Source organism: Trachypithecus francoisi, unplaced genomic scaffold (assembly GCF_009764315.1).
Source record: "Trachypithecus francoisi isolate TF-2019V2 unplaced genomic scaffold, Tfra_2.0 Lachesis_group15, whole genome shotgun sequence".
Taxonomy (NCBI): Eukaryota; Metazoa; Chordata; class Mammalia; order Primates; family Cercopithecidae; genus Trachypithecus; species Trachypithecus francoisi.
Window position 1 is genome coordinate 65,729,369 of NW_022681460.1, and position 23,919 is coordinate 65,753,287.

The following is a 23,919-nucleotide window of genomic DNA, read 5'->3' on the forward strand; positions in this document are numbered from 1 at the left end:
GTAATCCCAGCACTTTGGGAGGCCAAGGTGGGTGGATAACGAGGCCAGGTGATCAAGACCATCCTGGCTAACACAGTGAAACCCCATCTCTACTAAAAAACAAAAAATTAGCCGGGCGTGCTGGCAGGCGCCTGTAGTCCCAGCTACTCGGGAGGCTGAGGCAGGAGAGTGGTGTAAACCCGGGAGGCGGAGCTTGCGGTGAGCCGAGATGGCACCACTGCACTCCAGCCTGGGTGACAGGGTGAGACTCCGTCTCAAAAAAAAAAAAAAGAAAAGAAAAGAAAAGAAAGCATCTGTTTAACACAAAAGAAGGCAATAGTGGTGGAAAAGATGAACAAATGAACAAAACGACATAGGGCATATAGAAAACTACAAAAAAGGTGACAGACATAAATTCTATTTTACCTTAGCAGTAATTCCTTTACATGTCAAAGTGATAAACATTCAAAAGAAGAAGCAAAGATTCTCAGAATGAATTTTAAACACGATTTAAAGATACAGTGTAGATCCAGATACAAGTAGTTTAAAAGTAAATACATGGAAAAGATAAAACACATCAATAGTAAAGACAACTGAAATTGCTATTAATAACATCAGGCGAAGTCATCTTTAAGACAAACAATTTTCTAAACACTCTAAAAACCAATCGATGAAAGGGAAACTCACAAGGAAAATTAGAAAATACTTTGAGGTGAATGGAAACAAATACACAGCATATTATGACTTAGAAGAAGCAGATAAAGCAGCGCTTGAAGGAAAACTTACCACTGTAAATGCCAGTATACTGAGAGAGGAAAGGATGAAGAAAGGACTATCTCAAATTAATAACCTGACATTTCACTTTAAGAAACTCAAAGAGCAAAATGACCTAAGCCCCAGATAAGCAAACAGAAGGAAATAAAAATTGGAGTGTAAATAAATGAAATAAAGAATAGAAAAACATTGGTGAACTCAATAAAACCAAAAGTTGGTTCTTTGAAAAGATCAACCAAATTGGAAAACGTTAACCTACAATGACTAGGTAAATGGTGGAGGGATAAAACCCCAATTACTAATAAAAGGAAGGAAAGAAGAAACATCACTACCAACCTTACAGAAACAAAAAGGATTGTAAGGGAATACTATGTACAACTATATGTCAATGAATTCAAGAACCTGGATGAAATGAGCATCTTTCTTTTCCATTTGTTTTCCATTTATTATTGAGCTACTTTTGATTGTATCCTCCCCTCTCTTCCAGAAAGGACAAATGTTGATCACCAAAGACAATTTCAGACTCTTGTCAGCCTAGGAACAGCAGCAGAGACACCAAAAGCTTCTCTGATGCCATAGATTGGCCTTCCCACGATCTGCCACTTCTCTAGACATTTATTGTTTTCTGTTGAAGATGCTGGAGTTCTAAGCCAGCACTTTAAGGATTACTCGTTTTCTCCTGGTGTTTCCTGTGTATATATAAGAGATGATAGATAGATAGATAGATAGATAGATAGAGATATTAATAAACTTCTGTTTGTTTTTCTCATGACAATCATTTTTCCTCCCCTGCGGTACAAAGGCTTGTCAAGTGCACATTAAAGAGCAGCTGATCTGGCTCCTCCAGCCCATGAGCCCTGTGCTTGGCTCTGTTTGGGAACACACTGAGAAGTCTGGCTTCTTTGGCTGCCACAGGATGCATTTCCAGAAACACCTGTTAGGCCTCTGTGGGTGACTCACGCCTTCCTACCTGAAGCCTTATTGGCTCCTGCAAGTGCTACAGAAACCCCTGGGGACAGGCTAGGCTGCCTGTTCCTACTGGATTTTAGGCCGGGAGACTTCTGGTGGGGACAGCCCAGGCAGGGAAATCAGGAGCTGTGGACAGGGAGTGGAGGAGATCAGGAGGGGATGGCAAGACCCCCAGCCCGACCCCAATAGGAAAAGGAGGTTGAGGGCAGGCAGTACTGCAACCTCCTGTGCTGAGCATACAGCTAGGTCCAGCCTGGTGGCCCCACACCTGCAGATTCAAGGGAGCCCCGCCCTGCCTGCACTAACCCTGCACCTCCCAGGCCCACTGCTCTCCCACTGTGACCCCACCTGGAGACTGGTCTATCCAAAGACCAGGGCATTGGCCAGCAGCCCAGTGCTCCACTCCATGGCCTCTGTCAGGCAGGATGGAGCTGGAGCCCAGGCAGAGATGAGGACGGGGAGGATGGCCCTTGTCAGCCAGGGATGTTCCATCCTGCTGGGCCCGGGGCCTCTCTCACAGAGAACCTACGTGATCTTGCTTCCTCAACTTTCTTATCTCACAGGCCCTACATATTTGCCAGAAACCACCCGCTTTTCTAACTCTTTGCCAGGTGTCAGGGGCCAGTTGCGGGGGGAACTGCGTGGCAGAGCCCCTGTGACAGTGGCCAAAGAAATTCAGGAATTCCCAGAAAACAGAGCGTGCTGGAAATCCAGGTGGGAGAGCGGCTCCTTGTGCCAAGATTTTCCTCAGAGGCTCCTTCTCCGGTGTCCTAGGCAGGGCCGAGCCTGGCGCTGGCGAATACTAGAATTTCTGCTGGGCTGAGAAAACAACAGCAAAAGAAGAAGCAGTCTGGGGTGTGACTTGGAGGTGGAAACTGGGTGTGGCCAGAAAAGTGAGTGGAGCCTGGAGGCCAATGAGTGCCCCACCCTGGCAAGTCAGAGCAGGATAGGGCAGGGGACCTAGGCATAGAAGTGGGCCCCTCGTAACCTACACAACCTGCAAAAGGATTTGTATTTGTATTTCATGTACCCATTGGGTAAGGTGGCCTATATCTCCAACTTCCTTGAGGTGAGCTCAGTTTAGGAAGTTTCTTTTCTACTGAGCTGTGTCAGGAATCTCGCCAATGCCTGATGCTGCCCACCACATCTCTTTTGCTGCTGTGACAGCTGGAACCTGCCTGGGGGGCCCCGGCTATAAAGGCTGGAGACCCAAGGAGGTTGCCCTGACACCTCTCCTTGTTCCCTGAGCCAGGGGGCCCATCTGAGCCCCTTCACCTGTGGGGAGCTGTTTTCTGTGCCTTGTATGAGGTTTGTGTCTTCATAGAAATGGCATTCTAGTAAGAGATAGAAATTTTCAATGGATAGATATGTAAATTATATGGTATGTGTGTTGGGCAGAATACTTCCCTCTCCAACCCCCAGGATGGTAGATCCAGTCCCTGGAACCTCTGTGTTGGGTACATGGAAAGGGCGGTGAAAGCTGCAGACGGAGTTAAGGTGGCCGATCAGCTGCCCTGGGAGAACCAGCCAGGAAGGGGTAGAGTTCTCATGTGAACCAGTACTCAGCCTGGTGGAGCTGCCTTTGAAGATGAGGAAATGGGGCCCTGAGCCATGGATGTGGGCAGTTGGAGCAGTTGGAAAAGGCGAGGAGGAGACAGGTTCTCCCCAAGAGCCTCCCGAAGGAACACAGCCCTGACAGCACAGTGATGTTAGCCCCGTGAGACTATTCAGACTTCTGAGCTCCAGATTGGTAAGAGAATGAATGTGTGTTGTTTTAAGCCACTAAGTTTGCAGTAAATTGCTGCAACCACAATGAAAAGTTTGTAAGGTTTGTTTGACTGTTTGTTTATTGGGACAGAGTCTCACTCTGTCGCCCAGGCTGGAATGCAGTGGCTCCATCTCGGATCACTGCAACCTTTGCCTCCTGGGTTCAAGTGATTCTCCTGCCTCAGCCTCCCAAGTAGTGGGATTACACGTGCTGGCCACCACACCCACCTACTTTTTGTATTTTTAGTAGAGACAGGGTTTCACCATGTTGGCCAGAGTGGTACTGAACTCTCAACTTCAGGTGATCCACCCACCTTGGCCTCCCAAAGTGCTGGGATTACAGGCATGAGCCACCGGGCCTGGCTTACTAAGGTATGTTTTAGAGTGGTCATTGCTTTAGGGGAACAAGTTCAGGTGAAGAAGGTCTAGGATGGCCCGGGCAGGCAGAGGTCTCGCATTATGAAATAGGGGACTTTACATTTAACAATGGTTAAGATGAAAAATCACGTTACATGAATTATACCACAATTTTTAAAAAGAAAGAAAGAAAGAAATGAATACAAGGATTCCAAATGGGAGGGGCAAGGAGAACCAGGCATGGAAGGGAGTGCCACCTGGGAGCAGGTGTGGGAGTGGGCCGGGCAGATGCCTGAAGGGCAGTCCACGCTGAGCAGAGGGCAATGCAAAGTCCTGAGGCACTGAGATATCTGCAGGGCTCTGAAGACCAGCAAGGAGGCTGAGGGTGGGGGTAGGAACTGAGCAAGCAAGGGGTTAGATTAGAGGACAGCTGGCCAGACTGCACAGGACTCTAGGCATCTGTAGTGACTTGGTTTTACTGAGAGAAAAGGGGCACTTTTGGAAGCTTTGGAGCAGAGGAAGGATGTGAGTGGTGAGGTTCTGAAAGATCACTCCAGCTGCTCTGTTGTCAGGAGCCATTTGGGAGGTGGGGACAGGCACAGTGGACCAAGTAGGGCAGGACTGCAATCACCCTGGCCAGGAGGACGGTGGCCTAGAACCAGGGTTGAGTACTAGATGACAGTGTGGTCAAATCACAGATATTTTATTTCTAGTCCAAAGAAGAGATAGGAAAGAGGTCCTGCAAATAGGTGATTTTTTTTAAAAAAATGCTTCACAACCTTACCACATAACCTCTAAATCTTCAGTAAAGTTGGCTGCATTCACAAGTAGCTGGTGTCACTTTGGCGGGGGCTTTGTAAGGAAGTGGGAAGGGTGTCTTTTAAGGATGACTCAGGAGAAGAGCTGGTCTCCAGTTGCGGAGGGAATGGAGTTGCAAGAAGAAAACAGCGAGGTTGAGCGACACACAGTGGAAACAGGAGCTCAGCGGGCAGGAGCTCCAGGCCTCGAGAGAGCAGGACCATAACGCAGTGTTCGCACAGAAACCAGGCAACAGAGGGCGCCAGCACCCACCAGACATGAGGTAAGGCCACTGTCACAGCCAGGCCACGACCTGCAGAGGCCTAAACCCTGAAAAAAGGTGGGGCCCCCCACCTACCTAGTAAGGAAAACATGTGTGTGCCATTACATGCTGGTCTCCAACAACTGCTAAAATTACATTAAATCCTTTCTAGAATTTCGTGGCTGGGACTTGAGGCTGGTCTTGGTCCGTTTACTGATGATGAATCCAGTAATGAACTGGATCCAGTTCCTGACAAGGAGCCCTGTCCTAGAATCACTCACACGTGACAGTTGACAGGTGGCCCCACCGGGTTTGCATGGTGGGCGGGTGTTCTGCTAGGCGGGCCTCTCCACGCCCAGGGGGACTGAACTGGTTTCTGCTCCTCAGATAGTTTGCCCAGAGACTCTGAGGAAGCAGTCACCTCAGGCCTGTACATCCTAGAGATGGCAGAAGGACAAATATTTCCTGCTGGCACAAGGTAGGGTGTGGGGGGTGGCCGGTGTTCCAAACACCAGTGCAGAGGGAACGTGTGTGTGCTTGGGAGTGAAGGAGGAAAGTAGGGGCTTGAGTGGTGAGAGAACCAGGGGCAATGAAGTAAAAGTGGCGTTGGGGGAGCTGCTGGGGGTGTGGGGACGCTGGATAAGGCAGGGAGGACAGGGGTGGCTCTGCGGGTCCTCTGCCTCCACGTCAAGCACTCAGGGATCCATGCCTCCCGCCAGTCTGGAGTCCCAATCGCCCCTCTCTCCAATTTGGGGGACAGGGATTTCTCCTTGTTCTCCTGCCATAACTCCTTCCTTCCGACTTCTCTTGTCCCATTCTCCCTCAGATCCTCCCCTCCACTTATGCCAAGGCTTCCACAGCCTCGCTCTGCCGGGCCTTGGCGTTCCCAGCCTGGGTGTTGAAACCATTGGCCCAGATCTCAAGGCAGCTGGGCAGGGAGAGGATAGCTAGAAGCCCAGGGCACACTGCCACAAAAAGGTTGTGACTCATTTTCAGGGATTGAAAAATGCAGTCCAATTCATTTTAAAATTTTCATCTCTCTTTGGACTTCAGGCTGAAAGTTCTTTATAGCAATGGGCTTCCAGGGACTACATGAAATTATTAGTTCCACTTTCCTTATCATCTGCTTCTTACTTCAATTAAAACTCCACTTCAGCAGGGTGTGGTGGCTCACTCTTGTAATCCCAACATTTTGGGAGGCTTTGTGGGGAGGATTGCTTGAGCCCAGATTTCGAGATCAGCCTAGGCAACATGATGAGACCCCGTCTCTACACCAAAATTTAAAAATTAGCTGGATGTGGGGGCTCACGCCTATAGTCCCAGCTATTCTGGAGGCTGAAGTGGGAGGACTGATTGACCCTGGGAGTTCAAGGCTGCAGTGAGCCATGTTCATGCCACTGCACTCCACCTGGGTGACAGAGCAAGACCTGGTCTCAAAAAACAAAGCAAACAAAAATCTACTTCATATGTAACCATGATTTCAGTTTTGAAACCACTGCCTGAAGCTGACATTTTGCAGTTGGAATATGGCTATTCCTTCCCATCTCCATGTTAGCTCACGCCAAGCTGGGATTCAGGACCACAGAGGGCAACAAAGGTAGAAGGGCCCCTTTCCACTTTCCGTATATTTTTCCCAGCCTGTCTGCAGCTCTTTCTTTTTCTTCAGTGTTAGGTCGGCATCCCAAATGTCAGGACCCAAGTACAGGCCTGCTGTGCTCCTTCCCTGGAATCATCAGACTTGCAGAAAATATTGGCCCTGCTAAGGAGCTACTCAGTGGTCATATCACACATACGTATGCACACACACACGCACATGCACCCATGCGCGCACGCACAAACACACACACACATACACACACACTGTTCTTGGCCCACCCCCGCTGGTGTCCCCACAGCAGCAGCGTTGGTAGGGCAGTAGCAGTGAGTCCCCCTCCCTGCACTCTCAGGGCCTGGGTGTGTACAGAACAGGCTCCACTCAGGACAGATTTGAGACCCCTTCTCCAGACCAAGAGGTGGAAGTGTACCCTCAAAATTGGGGTGCTTTAACCTTAGCAGCCAGAGAACCAGGTAGGGGACATGTAAAAAATGTGCATCCCTGGGCCCCTTCAAACCCTTGACCCACTGTCCTCTGAGCAGACAACCCCTTATCCCCCCAGCCCCAGAGAGAGCCCTGCCCATAGTCCATGGTTACTTTCTTTGAAGTCTGTTCCATCTAGTTAAGAAAGGACAGTGGTACAGACCCACTTACCAGGCATCACCAGAGCCCCAGCGTCTGAGTCACAGGATGTCACCCTCTGAGTCTGACATGCGCTTGAATTAACTGGCATACTGCCCGGCACACAGAGGGAACCTAGATGCGGAATGGATATGGGTGATGTTACAGGCCGCATGTTTGCCTGCCCTCCAAATTCATATGCAGAAATCCTAATTCTCAAGGTGATGCTGTTTAGGAAGTCATAAGTCATGTGAACGGAGCCCTGTGCGATAAAGAAGTGACAGGAGAGCTTGCTGTCACTCTCTGCTCCCCACTGTGTGAGGATACAACAGGAAGACAGCCACAGCCATCTGGTGAGGAAGAGAGGGCCCTCGCCAGATACCCAACCTGCCGACACCTTGATCTTGGACTTCCCAGCCTCCAGGACGGTGAGAAATAAATACTTGGTGTTTTAGCCACGTATTCTGTTGTAGCAGCCTGAACTGGCTAAGTTAGCGGGGTCCGATGATGAAATGGGACAGCTGTAAAAGTGAGGTGGAAAGGGGGGCTACAGATACTAAGTTTTATGAGGAAACCTTGTGCTTGAAAAATTTGAAAATGACACAAAATTTTGTTCTAAGACAAATTTTCAGAATTCAAAACTTAGAGCCCCAAGACTTTTCCCAATGATAGACTTGGTTTTCCTTGAGGTCTTGGCCACAGTAGGACTGCTGGAGTCTATTATAAGACTCATCTGGCAGGGCCTCCGCCATTGCTAAGGCCTTAGTAAATGGTTTTAAGGTCCCAGTGTAAACAAAACTGCTGGGAAGTTGGAACTGGGTGGAGCCCACTGCAGCTCAGCAAGGCTGCTATGGCCAGACTGCCAGATTTCTCCTCTCTGGTCAGGGTATCTCTGTAAAGAAGGCAGCAGCCCCAATCAGGGGCTTATAGCAGACTTAAACGTCCCTGCCTGATGGCTCTGAAGAGAGCAGCAGACCTCCCAGCACAGCATTCGAGCTCTGCTAAGGGTCAGACTGCCTCCTCAAGTGTGTCCCTGACTCCCATATACACTGACTGGGAGACACCTCCCAATAGGGGCCGACAGACACCTCATACAGGAGAGCTCTGGCTGACATCTGGCAGGTGCCCCTCTGGGTCGAAGCTTCCAGAGGAAGGAACAGGCAGCAATCTTTGCTGCTCTGCTGCCTCCGCTGGTGATACCCAGGCAAACAGAGTCGGGAGTGGACTGCCAGCAAACTCCAGCAGACTGGCACTGGCAGCAGAGAGGCCTGACTGTTGGAAGGAAAAGAAACAAATAGAAAGGATTAGCACATCCTCTCAAAGACTCCATCTGAAGGTCACCAACACCAAAGACCAATGGTAGATAAATCCACAAAGATGGGAAAAAAACAGCACGAAAAAGCTGAAAATTTCAAAAACAAGAACACCTCTCCTCCTCCAAATGATCACAACTCCTCACCAACAAGGGAACAAAACTGGACAGAGAATGAGTTTCACGACCTGACAGAAGTAGGCTTCAGAAGGTGAGTAATAACAAACTACTCTGAGCTAAAGAAGCATGTTCTAACCCAATGCTAGGAAGATAAGAATCTTGAAAAAAGGTTAGTCGAATTGCTAACTAGAATAACCAATGTAGAGAGGAACATAAGTGACCTGATAGAGCTAAAAAAAAAAACAGCATGAAAATACCATTCAGGACATAGGCATGGGCAAAGACTTCTTTTCTAAAACACCAAAAGCACTGGCAACAAAGGCCAAAATTGACAAATGGGATCTAATTAAACTAAAGAGCTTTTGCACGGCAAAAGAAACTACCATCAGAGTGAACAGACAACCTACAGAATGGGAGAAGATTTTTGCAATCTATCCATCTGACAAAGGGCTAATATCCAGAATCTACAAAGAACTTAAACAAATTTACAAGAAAAAAAACAAATAACCCCATCAAACAATGGGCAAAGTATATGAACAGACCCTTCCCAAAAGAAGACATTTATGCAGCCAATGGACATATGAAAAAATGCTCATCATCACTGGTCATTAGAGAAATGCAAATCAAAACCACAATGAGATACCGTCTCGCTCCAGTTAGAATGGTGTTCATTAAAAAGTCAGGAAGCAACAGGTGGTGGAGAGGTCGTGGAAAAATAGAAACGCTTTTACACTGTTGGTGGGAGTGAAGATTAGTTCAACCATTGTGGAAGACAGTGTGGCAATTCCTCAAGGATCTAGAACTAGAAATATCATTTGACCCAGTGATCCCATTACTGGATATATACCCTAAGGATTATAAATCGTGCTGCTATAAAGACACATGCACACATATGTTTATTGTGGCACTATTCACAATAGCAAAACTTGTCCATCAATGACAGATTGGATTAAGAAAATGTGGCACGTATACACCATGGAATACTATGCAGCCATAAAAAGGGATGAGTTCATGTCCTTTGCAGGGACATGGATGAAGCTGGAAACCATCATTCTCAGCAAACTATCACAAAATCAGAAAACCAAACACCGCATGTTCTCCCTCATAGGTGGGAGTTGACCAATGAGAACACATGAACATAGGGAGGGGAACATCACACACCAGGGCCTGTCGGGGGGTGGGGGACTAGGAGAGGGATAACATTAAGAGAAATACCTAATGTAGGTGATGGGTTGATGGGTGCCGCAAACCACCAGGGCACGTATATACGTATGTAACAAAACTACACATTCTGCACATGTAACCTAAAACTTAAAGTATAATTAAAAAAAATTTTTTTTTGTAGAGATGGAGTCTTACTATGTTGCCCAGGCTGGTCTTGAACTCCCGGCCTCATCCTCCCAAAGTGCTGGGATTAGAGGCATGAGCCACTCTGAGGGCCTGGCCATTTCAGTTTTGTTAATGAGCATCTACAATAGTGCCTGATACATGTAGTAGACACTCTGTGTTTATTGAGTGACTCAGTATGTTTTATTACAATTACACACACACACACACACACACATACACACACACACACAAAACCCATCTGTCATGGTAGACTGCTTGCTGCCTGTTTGCAGCTAGTTTAATTAATATTTGGGTGTGCTTGGTGAGAGAAAATCTCAACCATTTTTTAAAAAAGAGTTTGAATGGATTAGGGATAGTGAGAGGGGAGAATGGAGATGGGAGAAAATACAGGAATGGGGAGGGGGTACCAGGAAGAAAGGGAACAGCAAAAGAGGCAGGGAGGAGAGGGGAAGAGGAAATTGGAGGAAAGGAGAAGGAGCTCACATAACCTCCAACCATCCTGCTCACACCAGAGGGGTTTTTTTTTGCAGGGGCCATGGGGACAGGAGAGGAGAGAGTGTTCATTCAAAGTTAATTTTGTTTTTAAATGTCTTCTTTTATTTTTCAATAAATAATTATATTCTGAATACTTGAAAACACTCCCTTCACAAAATTGTTCTTTAATTGGATCTCTACAGGCCTGCCCTCAGTTGTTCCAGGGTAAAGAATTTGGGCAGTGCCCACACCCACGCTGTTGGACATTTCTTCACCATACCAGTGAGGGTGAATGTGTCCACGCCCAGCTTCCTGCCTGTTACTCTCCACAGTATGCAAAGAATGTCCCTGCTTGTAGCCTGGTGCGCCTTCTTTCCCTTCTACTGTTGCTACTAATAGCCTTGGAGATCATGGTTGGTGAGTGTCCTGCGACTGGGGTCTCATGCAGGCTTCAGGCAAGCAGGTACCTGCTCTTAAGGATGAGGTGAGGGAGAGGATCCCTGGGATGTTACCCCAGTTCATGGGAGACCCCAGCCGGAGGCCCTAGGCCAGGCATGGGCTCACAGGAGGCAGCTCTACAATGCTACCTCCCGCCTTCTACTCGAGGACACTTTCCTGAACATACTGGACCCCCGAGGAATTCAGCGTGTGTCCCGTGATAAATGCCTCTTTTTCCTTTCTATTGAATGTCCTGTGTGTTCAGCTAGATTTTAAGTCTCAGGAGGTCACACAGAGGTTTGTCTGTTTTGTGCCTCGGAACTTGGTAGATGTTGCTAAAAGTATTTGTGACATGAATCCTCCTGTTAACCCTGTTAACACTAAGTGCACCCCAAGGATCCCTGGTACCATCAAGTATCTTACCCCAGACAGTCAGGGGGAGATGGGAGCAGGCATCCGGAAGGTCGAGGGAGTCTGGGATGGAGCTGCCCCCTCTGCCAGCCTGGCCTGGTCCAGGGAGTCTTGGGTCACAGAAGCACGGGTTCTAATGGGCCTCTTCCCCTGTCCTGGATCTCACCTGTGTCTTTCTCTCACAGGTGCTCACTCTCTTTGCTTCAGCTTCACTATAAAATCATGGTCCAGACCTGGACAGCCCTGGTGTGAAGCGCAGGTCTTCATGAATAAAAATCTTTTCCTTCAGTATGACAGTGACAGCAACATGGTCAAGCCTCTGGGCCTCCTGGGGAAGAAGGTAAATGCCACCAGCACATGGGGAGAATTGACCCAAATGCTGGGAGAAGTGGGCCGAGACCTCAGGATGCTCCTTCTTGACATCAAACCCCAGATAAAGACCAGTGGTAAGCGTGGAATGGGGTGGGGAAACGGAGGCAGGCAGCAAGAGAGGGGAGGGAAGAGCACAGGTGGGGAGGGGCTTTAGGTGTATTTGTGTATTGATCATTGGCCCAACCATAGAGGCACAGGGGACCCAACGGGCAGGAAAGGGCAAGTCCAGACAGAAAGAATACAGGCCCCTAAATGTGCAGAGAAACACTTGACCTATTGGAAGATGATGGACCTCTCAAGAGTGGAGGATGATGGCTTTGTGTCTGGATTGCAGGTCCTTCCACTCTGCAGGTCGAGATGTTTTGTCAACGTAAAGCAGAACGATGCACTGGTGCGTCCTGGCAGTTCGCCATCAACGGAGAGAAATCTCTCCTCTTAGACGTGATGAAAATGACCTGGACAGTAATTAATCATGAAGCCAGTAAGATCAAGGAGACATGGAAGAAAGACAGCGGGCTGGAAAAATATTTCAGGAAGCTCTCAGTGGGAGACTGCGATCACTGGCTCAGGGAATTCTCAGAGCACTGGGAGGCGATGCCAGAAGCGACAGGTAACTGAGCCGGGCGGGAGAATGTGGCAGCTCCCCTTAAAGGTCAAAAGCCTTCCCTGTGTGGGTGTCAGCGTGTGTGTGCAATAGAAAATTTGATTGACTTCTCCGTGGGCTTCCTGACTGGAGAGTCGGTGATGGCCATAAGGATTTCCCACCATCCTCCCTTTCCCATCCCATTTTCCACTGTTTCTTCCTCAGTGTAGAAACCCCTTCTCATTAACCAATGATCCAGTCACCAATGACCCACCACTAAATGGTCCCAAGTCTATCTGTGTCATTGCAAACATCCAGGCCTTCTCTTCCTCTATTATAATTACCCTTCTACCAGTTTTAATGCCACTTCTTAATCATGAAGCCTTCCCCACCTTCCCCACACAGAATCAAGCACCACCCATTGTGTCATCCTCCAAACAGTTCTAACCACAGTAATCATGTGAAATTGTGTGGTAATCAGATGGATATTTGCTACCTCTCTCAGTAGAAATTTGAGCTCCATAAGGACAAGGCAGCACAACCCCATTCATCTTCATGGCCCAGGGTCTGGTTGAGTGGCTGTCACATGAGCCAGTGATTATGTGGGGCACCATGTGTTCCTGGGGAAAGCAGGGGCTGAGGAAAGCATATTTTTAGGTGTCACAGGGCTTGTGCTTTTTTTTTCTTTTTTAGTGTCACCAGTAAATGCTTCAGATATCCACGGGTCTTATTCTAGCCTACCAGATACATGGATCTTCCTGGGGGCATTCATCTTGTTAGTTTTAATGGGAATTTTTCTCATCATCTATATCAGGTGGCAAAAAAGGTGAGTGGCAGGCTGGTCTCTGGCCGTTGAGGATGTCTTAGTCTGGTAAGGACTCGAGAGAGGTGAGCCATGGGTCTCACCCAAGCCCCCACTCCCTGATCCATCTCTCTCCACAGAAATGGTGCACTGCCTTAGTCTTGAGCCCCCACACTACACAGCAGGGCTGGCAGCACAAACGTGCAGTGAGAGGAGGGACGAAGCACACATCTCTTCCTGAGAAGGGGCAGGGTCTAAGATCTGGAACACCTGACTGGGGTGTTGTCTCCTTGCCATCCAGCCCAGGGGTTCCCCCAGCATTTTGATGGAAAGTTTGTTTGCTGTCTGCGTTTTGCATGATTTATCTCAGCAAGGTTCAATCCCCTTTTCCCATTTGCCCTGAGAAAACTCACTGGTGCTTGTGGCTGCAGCATTTACTTTCGGATAATACACAAGGTTGTGGTATAAGAAATCCTTTCACCACCCTCTAAACATTACATTGCTGAACTATATCCTACATTTTTAGTAGAGATGGGGTTTCTCCATGTTGGTCAGGCTGGTCTTGAACTCCCGACCTCAGGTGATCTGCCCACTTAGGTCTCCCAAAGTGCTGGGATTACAGGAGTGAGCCATCACACCTGGCTGAGAGAACTATTATATGCCAGACACATTGCCAGACATCTTCTGCTCTTTGGTCCTGTTTCTCTGCCACTGCTCTGACACGAATAATTCATTTCTTTCTTCCATTGCTATCCTTGTCCTCATAGTGTCCTCTCCAGATTGACCCAGGCAGACCTCAACATTTTCAAGTATAGCAATTTGGAAAAGTTAAGTAGAGCTCTTTGGTTCAAGTCACAGTTCCTGGGGCTCTCTCTGTGGAGTTCAAAGTTAAGGTTCCCTCTAAGGAGAAAAATAGGCTACTCCATCTATGACTCACTGAGGATAAATGTTTCTAATGTAAGAAATGATTCTACCCTTGTCATTGCTTAAACGAATACCATGACTCAGATCTGTGCTTTGCAGGGGCCCTGACATGAAAAGTGAGTTTGCCAAGATCAGTGTTGCAACAGGCTTGGCAAGATATGGGTTGAGTCAGTTAAGGGCCACTGGTCCAGAAGGGGCCCGCGTGGTGGGTGGTATGATGGCAGCAGGAACCCAGGGAGTGAATATGCTCAGATGGGAAGGGGTCCCACCCACAGAGCTGCAGGCAAAGGGGTCCCACCTTAACCCCTGGTGGAAGGTGACTGAGAAGGACTTAACTGTCCCAACCAAGCAGGCTGGGACTTCAGTGCATTGACAGTAGTGAAGGGGATTGGTGAGTAGGAAGGGAGGCAGAAGAACAGTTTTAGAAGCTGGGTCTGAACAGTAGGGATTTAAAGGAGGTGGGACCTCCATGGACACCTAGGGGTTCCTGACTCCCAGCCTCATCCTGGCATCTGAGTCTGCTGCTGAAGGGCTTCCTGTCTGGGCAGGAGCAGGTAGAGCTCAAGCACCAGTGGAGGTCAGTGCCACAGCTGAGATGAACAGAAGTGGGAGGCACAGCGGGCCTGGGAAAGGGTGTGTTGGAATTCAAGGGGAAAAAAGTATATCTGCCACCCTTTGGGGACAGCCTCCCCCCTGTGTTGCATGGATTTCTCTGTCACAGGGAGAAGCAGCACCCAGGGAAAAAGAGCTTTGTGTGCCCATGACACATTCCTATTTTGTTGTCTCTGGCATTTCTTGGCATTGTTTCTGCTGATGTGACAAAAGAGAGAAAAAGCCGATCAAAGCTAAATGTCAGAGCAAAGGGGTTGACAGGGAGTGTCTTTTCAAATACACAGGGATATTCACCAAGAAGGACCATTTTTGGATCATAAAATAAATCTCAGCTGGGCATGATAGCTCACACCTGTAATCTCAGTACTTTGGGAGGCCAAGATGGGCCAATCATTTGAGGTCAGGAGTTCAAGACCAGCCTGGCCAACATGGCGAAACCCTGTTTCTACTAAAAATACAAAAATTAGCCTGGCGTGGTGGCATGGGCCTGTAATCCCAGCTACTAGGGAGGCTAAGACAGGAGAATCACTTGAACTCGGGAGGCGGAGTTTGCAGTGAGCCAATATTGCACCATTGCACTCCAGCCTAGATGACAGAGTGAGATTCCATCTAAATAAATAAATAAATAAACAAACAAATAAATAAATATCAGCATAAGTAAAGGGTTGAAATCATGCAAAGCATCTTGTCTGAGTGCAATGGAAATAAACTAGAAATCAATAGCAGGAAGATATCTGGAAAAATCCTCAAATGTTTGGATATCAAATAATAAGCTTCCGAATAACTATATATCAAATAAAAAAGTACAAGGAAAACTAGAAAATATTTTGAAATGAATGAAAATGATAACACAAAATATCAAAATCTGTCAGACACAGATAAGAGAATGTTTAGAGGCATCCACACTGAACTTTCTGATCTCTAAATCACCGTGCATCATTACGGCCAAATTTTTTGTTCATGCTCATCTCTCTGCCTGGAATTTTCTTTCCTACCTGACCGAATTCCAGACAGCTGTCCAAGTCCAATTTAACTGTCACCTCTTCTAAGAAGTCACCAATCTTCCTGGATAGAATTAACTACCCCCACTCATAGCTCAGAAATTCTGACCACAGAAAAGTTATCACATTGTTTTATGATTGGGTGTATGTCAGTAAACTGATGAACTCACTTGAGGACATTACTTTTGTAACCTGAGAATCTATTGTGGCTGCTATATAGTAGAAGCTCAGGACATGTGAGGACTTGAGTGGCAGCCAAAGTAAGGGTCATCTCCTGAGTATGGAGGTTGGACAAGAACCTGCACTCTTCTGTTCCATTTCACCTCAACTATCCGTATTCCCAACCACATCTCCACCATCCTACCTGTACCAAGTGCTAATCCCTTGAATCACCTCAGTGACTATCTTTAGCTCAATCCCAATCACAGGTCAGGAGGGAGGGCATCAGGTATACTGTGAGCAAAGCAAAGTATGAGATGGGGTCAACTGGCCTCTGGATTAGGGGCAGGGCTTTTCCTGGTATGAGGACAGGGAGAAACCAGATTGCTAAGTCTCCCCAAGACCCCTGCCAAATCTCACCATAGAAATAAGATGAGGTGAATTTCACTTCTCGCCTGGGCATTGACGACCTGAGAGGCTTAGCTCTGGGTCAAGTTGAGCCCTCTCTGTCCCTGGCCAACAGGAGAAAGGCAAAGACTGAATGAGTCTCGGGGACTGTCTCTGCTTTGAAAGTGGGCCCTGAGATTAACAGGGACCTTTCCAAATTAATGCATCCACAGTGGTTTGGCAAAGTCAGGCTTGATTTAAACCAGGGTCACTCTCCAGGGGAGTGTGGTCTGATGGACAGAAACACAGAGGGTGAGCAAGACACATGTTGGATGGGGCAGCAGCTTGATGATCTGACCATGGGAAAGTATATCACATGCCAAAGGTTGAGGGGTCTTTAGGTTTAATTCCTAAGAGGAAATAATTAAGAAGGCTGCCTGGGCTCCAACAAAGCAGGCTGGAGGCAGGGCCACACAGACAGTGGGAGGGGATTGTGAGCAGAAGGGAAGGCCGAAGGTGAACCCTAGACACTCCGTGAAGACAGCAAGGACTAGAAGGTGGGATTCCTTGGACACCTGGGTTTCTGGTTCACCCGGACACAGGAACCCTGGCAAATGGCTTCGTGCCAAGCCCCACCCTCAGTGCTCTGGACCTGCCACACGGATACCCTTGCCCACAGCTGGAAGACTCTTGCCCCCACTGTGGGCTTTCCCACTGTGTTCCCACTGATACTTTGTCTTCCTCGGTTCTGAACCCCTAAAATCTCTGCTGGGGTCTGGGTCTAACTAATGATGAAGTAAGGGGAAAGTGAACAATCATAAACTATATGACAGAGAGGCAGGATGGGAACAATAGCAGCTGATCTCTTCCTGAGAGAGAGGTGGGATCTGAGTCCTGACAGATCATGGAGGGGTCAGTCCTGAGCTGATCTGACTAGGTTTCTGCATTCTTTTTTCTCCTTCCTGAAGGCGGAAGATCCACCTAGAGGTGATACCACGGCGGCGGCGCGGAGTTGTTCACCTGTGGTCCTCGATCGCTGACAGCCTTGGCTCGACTGCTCTGTGTTCCCTGAGTCAAGTGGAGTTACAAACCCCCTTCCAAAACCAGATGGCACTGACAGACATGGCTTACTCCTTTGCTGAACCGATTTAACGTGTGACCTTTAAATTAAATTTAATGCGTTGCACCCTCTCTCGGCCTGGGTGTTCCATCGTGACTTACAGAGAGAAGTAGGCTACCCCTCACTGAATGGCTGACAAGATGAAGTGAGAGTTATAAAGTGTCTGGTGCTAGAAGAGGCTCCATAAATTGTTCCTCTCATGGGCTTGATGAAGGAAATGTGAAGCAAAGGGTTTTAGTCCTTCATGATTATCTTCATAACCTCTGAAGTTATGAAGACAATCTGTGCAATAAAGATTCAAGCACTGTCAATTTTGCTGTAATGTGACATATGTGTTCCAAAACATTCCCAGCACTGTACAAAATAGTACCATAAAAACCACAAAATTTGTGGGAAAACAAGGTTAGAGGCACAACACTCAAAAAATTTTTCAGACCGGGCGCCGTGGCTCACGCCTGTAATCCCAGCACTTTGGGAGGCTGAGGCGGGCGGATCACGAGACCATCCTGGCTAACACGGTGAAACCCCATCTCTACTAAAAAGTAGAAAAAATTAGCCAGGCGTGGTAGCGGGCGCCTGTAGTTCCAGCTACTCGGGAGGCTGAGGCAGGAGAATGGCGTGAACCTGGGAGGCGGAGCTTGCAGTCAGCGGAGATCGCGCCACTGCACTCCAGCCTGGGTGACAGAGCGAGACCCCGTCTCAAAAAAAAAAAAAAATTCAGTGCATATTTTTTAAAAGATAGAGCTGGGCACAGTGGCTCACATCTATAATCCCAACACTTGGGGAGGCCTAAGAAGGAAGATCACTGGAGCCCAGGAATCTGAAGCTGCAGTGAGCCATTGCTCGTGAGATTGTGGACTGTGATTCTACCACCAGCTCACCTGGTTCCAACACCCCCTCCTCTATGTGTGAGAGGGAGAGAAGAAAAGTGAGGGAGAAAAGAGAGATAAGCAAAGAACAGAGAGGAAAAAATGGAATTAAGAGGAAACTGGGGAAATTAAACAGAGGAGAGGGCATGGATCCAAGGGAGTTGGAAGAGTTGCAGCTTGTGGATTAGTATGCAGTGGAGGAAGAAGGGTTGTTGGAAACCATTTGGGAGGTAGTATAACCAGACATGGATGAGAGTGACACACACGATGAACTAAGGCATCTGGAAGCTGGCTGGGGTACCTGCCAGCAGGTATTGTGTATTCCTATGTAGCTTGGGTCAGCTGGGTGAATGCAGTTTTCTGTATTCACCATTTCTCACAGACTAAGTCACTCATAAGCAAACGTGCATTCACATTACACTGACATTCGTCCCTAATACATCATTTGCATTGGAATAAAGTATGGTTTTCAAACAAGCTGGTATAGCAGAACTGACTGCATAAATTATGTGAGCAGAATGCAAATAATTATTTTATTTATTTTATTTTATTTTATTTTATTTTACTTTTTGCAGAGTCTCACTCAACTTCCAGGCTGGAGCGTAGTGGCACAATCTCCACTCACTGCAACCTCGATTTCCTAGACTCAAGCGATTCCCCTGCCTCAGCCTCCTGAGTAGCTGGGATTACAGGCATGTGCCACAACGCCCGGCTAATTTTTGTATTTTTAGTCGAGACAGGGTTTCACCATCTTGGCCAGGCTGGTCTCAAACTATGGAACTCAGGTGATCTGCCCTCCTTGGCCTCTCAAAGTGCTGGGATTATAGCATGAGCCACTGAGCCCAGCCACAAGTAGTTCTTTTCTGATAAACACTTTAACACTGAATGCCAAAAAAAAAAAAAAAAAAAAGTGTGTGTTACTTTTTTTTTCTATTTTACTTTAGACACACCAAACATGTTTCTAAATAAATGTAATATGGAAATCTTTCTTTTTCTCCTCCATTCTCAGTGAGGATATGGTTGTAAATTCTTACTTTCTGATAATTTTTATCAGATCTTTACAAATTATAAGCTTATTTGCAACTCTGTTTTCAGACTATCCCTTCTATTATAATCATGAAACTGAATTAAATAGGCAGCTTTTATTGAGTTTTGTTCTTTTATTTTTATTTTCATAGTTTTACAAGAATATAATGTACGTAATCTGTCTTCCATTTTAAACCTAATGTCTTCCTAATTTCTTCTTCATAGTTTCAACAAACATAAAGGTAACAATTCAAAGCACCTGTCGCTTCAACAAGAAGCTATTTTACATATTTAAAAAAACAGATAACAATTTTGAAATACTTGCTATAAGAATAAAATTGTATCTAATAAGTAGAACTAAAATTTTGACTGATGTTGCGATAGATTTGGTGGGGGCTTTTTTGTGGGGTTTTTGGGTTTTTTTTGTTTTGTTTTGTTTTTGAGACAGTGTTTCTCTGTTGTCCAGGCTGGAGTACGGAAGTATGAACGCAGCTCACTGCAGCCTTGAACACCTGGGCCAAAACGATCCTCCTGCCTCAGCCTCCCATACTGCTGGGTCCACAGGTGTGAGCCATCCCACCCAGCTAATTTTTAGATTTTTTTATAGAGGTGGGCATTTTACTATGTTGCCCAAGCTGGTCTCAAACACCTGGGCTCAAGTGAGCCCCTGTCTCAGCCTCCCAAATTACTAGGATTGCAGGCATGAGCCTCTGTGCCTGGCCTCTTTATTATTATTATTATTTTTTTTGAGACAGAGTTTTACTCTGTCACCCAGGCTGGAGTACAGTGGCACAATCTCACTCAGCTCACTGCAAGCTCCGCCTCCCAAGTTCACGCCATTCTCTTGCCACAGCCTCCCGAGTAGCTGGGACTACAGGCGCCCGCCACTGCGCCCGGCTAATTTTTTGTATTTTTTTTTTTTTAGTAGAAATGGGGTTTCACCTTGTTAGCCAGGATGGTCTCTATCTCCTGACCTCGTGATCTACCCGCCTCGGCCTCCAAAAGTGCTGGGATTACAAGCCTGAGCCACAGCGCCCGGCCTATTATTGTTATTATTATTTTATTTTTCAAACTAGGAAAAAAGCTATGCAGTAACAGAAAATTCCAGTTATATTTTAAAAAGGATTACAAGAGAAACATATTAATGCAATTGTGGTTTTCTCTTTTTTGTAACTTTAACATTTTAGATTCAGGGAGTACATGTGCAGTTTGTTACATGGATATATTGTGTGACATTGAGGTTTGCGATGTGAATGATCCCAAGTAGTGAGCAGCAGCACAGTACTCAATGGCAGTTTTTTAGTCCTCCCCTCTCTCCCCCTCTCATAGTCCCCAGTGTACCCAAAGCTCAGCTCCCACTTAAGAATGAGAACATGTGGTACTTGGTTTTCTGTTCCTATATTAATTCACTTAGGATAATGGTCTTCAGCTGCATCCATGTTGATACAAAGGACACAATTTTGTTCTTTTCTATGGCTGCATAGTATTCCATGTTGTATATGTGCCACATTTCCTTTACCCAATCCACAATTGATGGGCACCTAAGTTGATTCTACGTCTGCTATTGTGAATAGTGCTGCAATGAACATGTAAGCATGTGTCTTTTCGCTAGAATGATTTCTTTTCCTTTAGGTATATGCCCAGTAGTGAAATTGCTGGGTCAAATGGCAGTTCTGTTTTAAGTTCTTTGAGAAACCCCTGAACTGCTTTCTGCAGTGGCTAAACTATTTTACACTTTCACCAGCAGCGTAAAGCGTTCCCTTTTCTCTATAGCCTCATCACCCATATGCTTTTTTTTGACTTTTCCCCCCCAAAGTCTCAAATTTTATTTAAATAGCCTCCAGTGAGAACAGAGTGGGCCAGTGACTACCCCTTCCTTGTAAAGTTAATTAACCAAACCAAGGAGACTAAGCGCACCCTGCGGCCAGCCTGCCAGCCAGTCATGTGATAGGCGGGGTGACTCTCAATGGGAGCAGCCACGACCACGGCCCCAGCTACCTGCTGGGGGAGCATCCACAGTCATTCGGGGTTCTTGATGGTTTCATCCACAGACACGATCAGGCACACAGCCTCAGAGGCCACTGCCGGGGCATTGATCCATATCAAAGCTGGCTCCCACACGAAGGCCTCAAAGTTGTCAGCAATGTCCTCGTTGTTGATGTCCACCTCATATCACATGGCCCTGGGTATGCCATGCTTGCAGCTTGTTGAGAATCGCTGTGGCCCCAAAGCCAGCATTGTTGTACAGCTGGAATGAGACAGTCTCCAAGGCCTTGGCATATGCCCCAATCAACAGCTGTTGCTTTCGTGGAATAGTCCTCGAGGAATCCTGGAGGTACTTGGAGAGCGCCCTCTCAATAGCCCTGCCACCAGCCACCACTGACTCATTCCTGATGGCCCTCCTGATGATCATGATGACATCACGCAGGGACCACTCTGTCTCCTCCATAAACTGCTCACTACTGCCACGGAGGATGAAGGTGGATGTTGTGGCTTTGAGGCAGCCAGTAAAGAAGTTGTACCTCTCACCTTTAATCTAGGTCTCTTCAAACACCTGGCATCGACCCAGCACATCTGCTGAGAGAGCATTCGTACTGGTCTGGATTGAGACTTCACAGGCCATCACCATCCTCTTCAGATTATCCTCAGGTACTCGGCCAGCACAGAACATGTCCCTGTCAGCAAAGTACTGGGTGGCCACGTCCCCAATGGGGAGGTTGGACAAGACAACTTTGGCTCCAGAATGATGGATCCTCTCTAACTTGTCACAGGGAATGTTCTACTCAGCATCAACAATCACCTGATAATCCTCAGCTGTATGGACTTTCATCTCAGCGTTATCTTTCTCAGCTTTCAACTCGAGCTCAACATTCAAAAGGTCAATCTAGGGATTTTGGTATTTTTTGGGGGGTTGCATTTCAAACCCAGCATAAGAGAAAGTCTTCTTAAATGCAACACCAGCTGGGCTCCACCCTGTACCTTCTTGATTCCAATCATTTTAATCTGCAGCAAATCATCATACATCATCACTGCATCCACCACCATCTTAGCAAAGAAAGCTTTCTGCTGCGAGATCAGTTGGAGCTCAGAGCGGTCCTGGCACACTACTCCAGCGGCCTCCTCTGCTCCACTTTATCTGCCTTCTTCACAGTCACAGCAATCTCTTTGATCATGTTAACTGCCAACTGGGTGACTGTGCAGACAGCTCGAATGTGAGCTGAGGGTATAAACCTTCCTTCACCTACAGTTTCACCTGCTTCAGAAACTCTGCAGCCAGCAAGGTCACTGAGATGGTGTCATCACTGACCTCAGTGTCTTGGGATTTGGCAATGTCCACTAAAGTCTTTGCAGCAGGATGGACAACATGAAGTTTCAGAATTGTGGCCACATCGTTAGAAATTGTTGCTTTGCCTCTGCCATCCACAATAAGCTTGTCCATGCCACAGGCACCCAGATTGGGTCTTACAGCCTTGGCAATCACCTGGCAGGGACTGATATTATTCTCAAGCTGGGAGATGCCTTGGGAGCTATCAGTCCCCTCTTTCAACAGGATAATTAGTGTGGGCATCATTTTAGAAGCTTATTCAGTGGTCCACTACTCTCCTCTCTTCTCTGTGACAGGTCCGCCCAGCAACCCACCAGATTTTTGAATTTTTAATAATCACCATTCTGGCTGGTGTGAGATGGTATCTCACTGCAGTTTTGATTTGCATTTCTCTGATGATTAGTGATGTTGAGAATTTTTTCAGGTTTTTTGGCCACTTTGTATGTCTTCTTTTGAGAAGTGTCTGTTCCTGTTCTTTGCCCATTTTTTCTTTTTTTCTTTTAATTTTTTTAAATTTTTTTATTTTATTTATTTTATTTATCTATTTATTTATTTATTTTTAAAAATTAATTAATTTTTTTTATTATTACACTTTAAGCTCTAGGGTACATGTGCACAATGTGCAGGCTTGTTACATATGTATACATGTGCTATGTTGGTGTGCTGCACCTATCAACTCATCATTTACATTAGGTATATCTCCTAATGTTATCCCTCCCTCCTCCCCACAATAGGCCCTGGTGTGCGATGTTCCCCCTCCTGGGTCCAAGTGATCTCATTGTTCAATTCCCACCTATGAGTGAGAACATGCTGTGTTTGTTTTTCTGTTCTCACGATAGTTTGGTGAGAATGATGGTTTCCAGATGCATCCATGTCCCTACAAAGGACACGAACTCATCCTTTTTTATGGCTGCATAGTATTCCATGGTGTATATGTGCCACATTTTCTTAATCCAGTCTGTCACTGATGGACATTTGGGTTGGTTTCAAGTCTTTGCTATTGTGAATAGTGCTGCAATAAACATACATGTGCATGTGTCTTTACAGCAGCATGATTTATAATCCTTTGGGTATATACCCAGTAATGGGATGGCTGGGTCAAATGATATTTCTAGTTCTAGATCCTTGAGGAATCGCCATACTGTTTTCCACAATGGTTGAACTAGTTTATAGTCCCACCAACAGTGTAAAAGTGTTCCTGTTTCTCCACATCCTCTCTAGCATCTGTTGTTTCCTGATTTTTTAATGAGTGCCATTCTAACTGGTGTGAGATGATATCTCATTGTGATTTTGGTTTGCATTTCTCTGATGCTTTGCCCACTTTTTCATGGGGGTTATTTGGTTTTGGCTTGTTGAATTGTTTAAGTTTCTTACAGATTCTGGATATTAGACCTTTGTTGACTGTATAGTTTGCAAATATGTTCTCCCATAGGTTGTCTGTTTACTCTGTTGATAGTTTTTTTCCTTTTTTGCCCTGCAGAAGCTCTTTAGTTTAATTAGGTCTCACTTTTCA

General features: G+C 46.6%; 1 protein-coding gene and 1 pseudogene across 3 annotated transcripts; one reads left to right on the forward strand and one right to left on the reverse strand.

Annotated features, from left to right (window-relative positions):
• Positions 1-6,798: 6,798 nt before the first annotated feature.
• RAET1E (retinoic acid early transcript 1E) lies at positions 6,799-17,577 on the forward strand. 3 transcript variants are annotated; one of them, XM_033235087.1, is made up of 6 exons: positions 6,799-7,549; positions 10,581-10,794; positions 11,412-11,672; positions 11,933-12,208; positions 12,875-13,007; positions 13,124-13,948. In XM_033235087.1, exons 2-6 carry the CDS (start codon positions 10,788-10,790, stop codon positions 13,140-13,142), a joined length of 696 nt encoding a protein of 231 aa, XP_033090978.1. In that variant the 5' UTR covers positions 6,799-7,549; positions 10,581-10,787; the 3' UTR covers positions 13,143-13,948. The 3 variants fall into 3 exon arrangements, with proteins under 3 accessions (XP_033090978.1, XP_033090979.1, XP_033090977.1); XM_033235088.1 differs by lacking the exon at positions 13,124-13,948 and having other exon boundaries at positions 12,875-13,011; XM_033235086.1 differs by lacking the exons at positions 6,799-7,549; positions 13,124-13,948 and adding an exon at positions 17,035-17,577 and having other exon boundaries at positions 10,716-10,794; positions 11,516-11,672.
• A 3,467-nt stretch (positions 17,578-21,044) lies between these two features.
• Positions 21,045-22,652, reverse strand: LOC117097287 (annotated as a pseudogene).
• Positions 22,653-23,919: the final 1,267 nt, after the last annotated feature.